We start from the raw sequence: 1,985 nt of genomic DNA on the forward strand, positions 1-1,985 counted from the left end.
AATGCATATTACTAATCAAAAGTTAAGTTTTGATATATTTACGGTTGGAAGTTTACAGAATATCTTCATGGATCATGATCTTTACTTAATATCCTAATGATTTTTGGCATAAAAGAGAAATGTATAATTGTGATCCATACAATGTATTGTTGGCTATTGCTACAAATATCCCCCAGCGACTTAACACTGCTTTTGTGCTGCAGGGACACAAATTACTACAAATTTTAAATTAAAATTAAAATGAAAAATAAACTAATTCAGAATAATAGTAACACTGGGTCACATGACATGCAGGTAAACAAATAAAATATTTAATTTACAAATATTTATGTACATTTATATAAAATAAACATGCTCCAGCGAATCATTTAAAAAATAATTTTCATTATTATGGTTCACAAAAACTAAAACCATAATAAGTTGCTTAAAATAAAATGTTAACTGCTGCCAAGGCAGCATTTCTGTCTCTTTTTTTTTATATATATATCTTTTAGTACTAAAATAACTAAAACTGATATATAGATTAATATTTCTATATATTAAAAAACAAAAACAAAAAAAATGACAAAAATCACTTTCACAAAATAACTAAAGCTTTAACGCAAATGAAAAAGAAAAAAAAAAGTTCTAAATAATAAAACTATAACAGGACATCAGTGATGCTAAAATAATACTAGGTACATAAATGCAGCCAGGTAAAAAATGTAACGTTTATTATATAATTATGTATTACATAAAAGTAAACACTAAATGTATTATATTTATTATATCTTGTGTCTTATTTGGTTTTTATTAAAAAAAAATATTTATTTAAAAGTTATTTTTATGGTTTAATTAATTATTACAAATCTCAATGAACTGCACTATCCCCAGTTCGAGAAACCCTTGCAGAAAGTTCAGTGCTAAAATTGTAAACTAATGAGCAGATATACCTGTATGATACACACACAGCATCATCTGAGCATCATGTGTTTGTCTTCTCCTGCAGGCCCACAGAGATGAGCTTCAGCGCAAGTTTGACGCGCTCCGAGACAGCTGCTCGGTGAGTTTATCTGCGCTAAGATTTCCCACAATCCCCTGCACTGCTCAGGAGGGTTGAATATGATTTGGTTCTCTTGGTCGTTTTTCTGACATTTACTTAACTGTTTCTCTCAACCTTCTTTTGATTCACTTCAAATGAAATGGCATCTAAAGCTCCATACAGGACGAGAACAGACTGAAACTGTAAGGTTTCAGTGCTGTGTTGTGCTCGATAGCCTCTACATTTAGCTTGAGGATCCTCAGGGATCGGATAAAGAGCTCGGAGAGAAGTTATTGATTAGAACAGCCAAAGAAAGCAGAGATCTAAACAGTGGCTATCATCTTCTGTTGGCCGTGACACACAACAGAATCAATATAGACTGGGGAAAGTTGCTGTCACTTTAGTATCTAATTTAATGAACTATAGTGTCCTGCACCCACTAGTAAAAAAATATAAAAAATGATATCTGGTGTCTAAATTTGTTTTGACTATGTATATAACTATAAACTTAAAATTTCTACACTCATAGTGACTTTTAAATTACATTTTCTTAAGTAATAAAGTCTTATAAGGCTAAAATAGCGCTGTATTTGTGTATTGAATAGTGATTATCTGTCTTATATTTTTATTACATTAGGTTTATAAATCTCAATCTCTATTCTACACACCCTCTATGACTATTTAAGTTGAAATCTTTTTAAACTATTGCTCAGCAAAGCTACTAGTGTTGTTTTTCTGCCTTGTGAGTAGGGATGTAACGATTAACCGCGAGCCGGTTGAAAATCGATTTAAATATGTGACGAATCACATCGGTTGAGATGCTAAACAAATCACGATTCAATAAGGGGTAGTTTATATGAATGCATGTCTGAGGGGAACTTACTAATGTCTTTCGATGGTATTTTCTCTTTTCCTCTTGCCTCTGTATAATGCATATTAAAGTTCATAAGTGCAGCACTGCTTT

At 31.3% G+C, this 1,985-nt stretch overlaps 1 protein-coding gene across 1 annotated transcript in view; it reads left to right on the plus strand.

The window, feature by feature from the left end:
- Positions 1-1,985, plus strand: part of LOC107567946 (citron Rho-interacting kinase-like) — an 86,440-nt gene that overhangs the window by 53,314 nt on the left and 31,141 nt on the right. Inside the window, exon 21 of the mRNA XM_016253755.1 lies at positions 989-1,042. Within this exon, the coding sequence (XP_016109241.1) occupies positions 989-1,042 (54 nt within the window). The remainder of the gene's footprint in view (positions 1-988; positions 1,043-1,985) is intronic.

The sequence above is a fragment of the Sinocyclocheilus grahami genome, unplaced genomic scaffold (assembly GCF_001515645.1).
Source record: "Sinocyclocheilus grahami isolate Dianchi unplaced genomic scaffold, SAMN03320097.WGS_v1.1 scaffold1200.1, whole genome shotgun sequence".
NCBI lineage: Eukaryota > Metazoa > Chordata > Actinopteri > Cypriniformes > Cyprinidae > Sinocyclocheilus > Sinocyclocheilus grahami.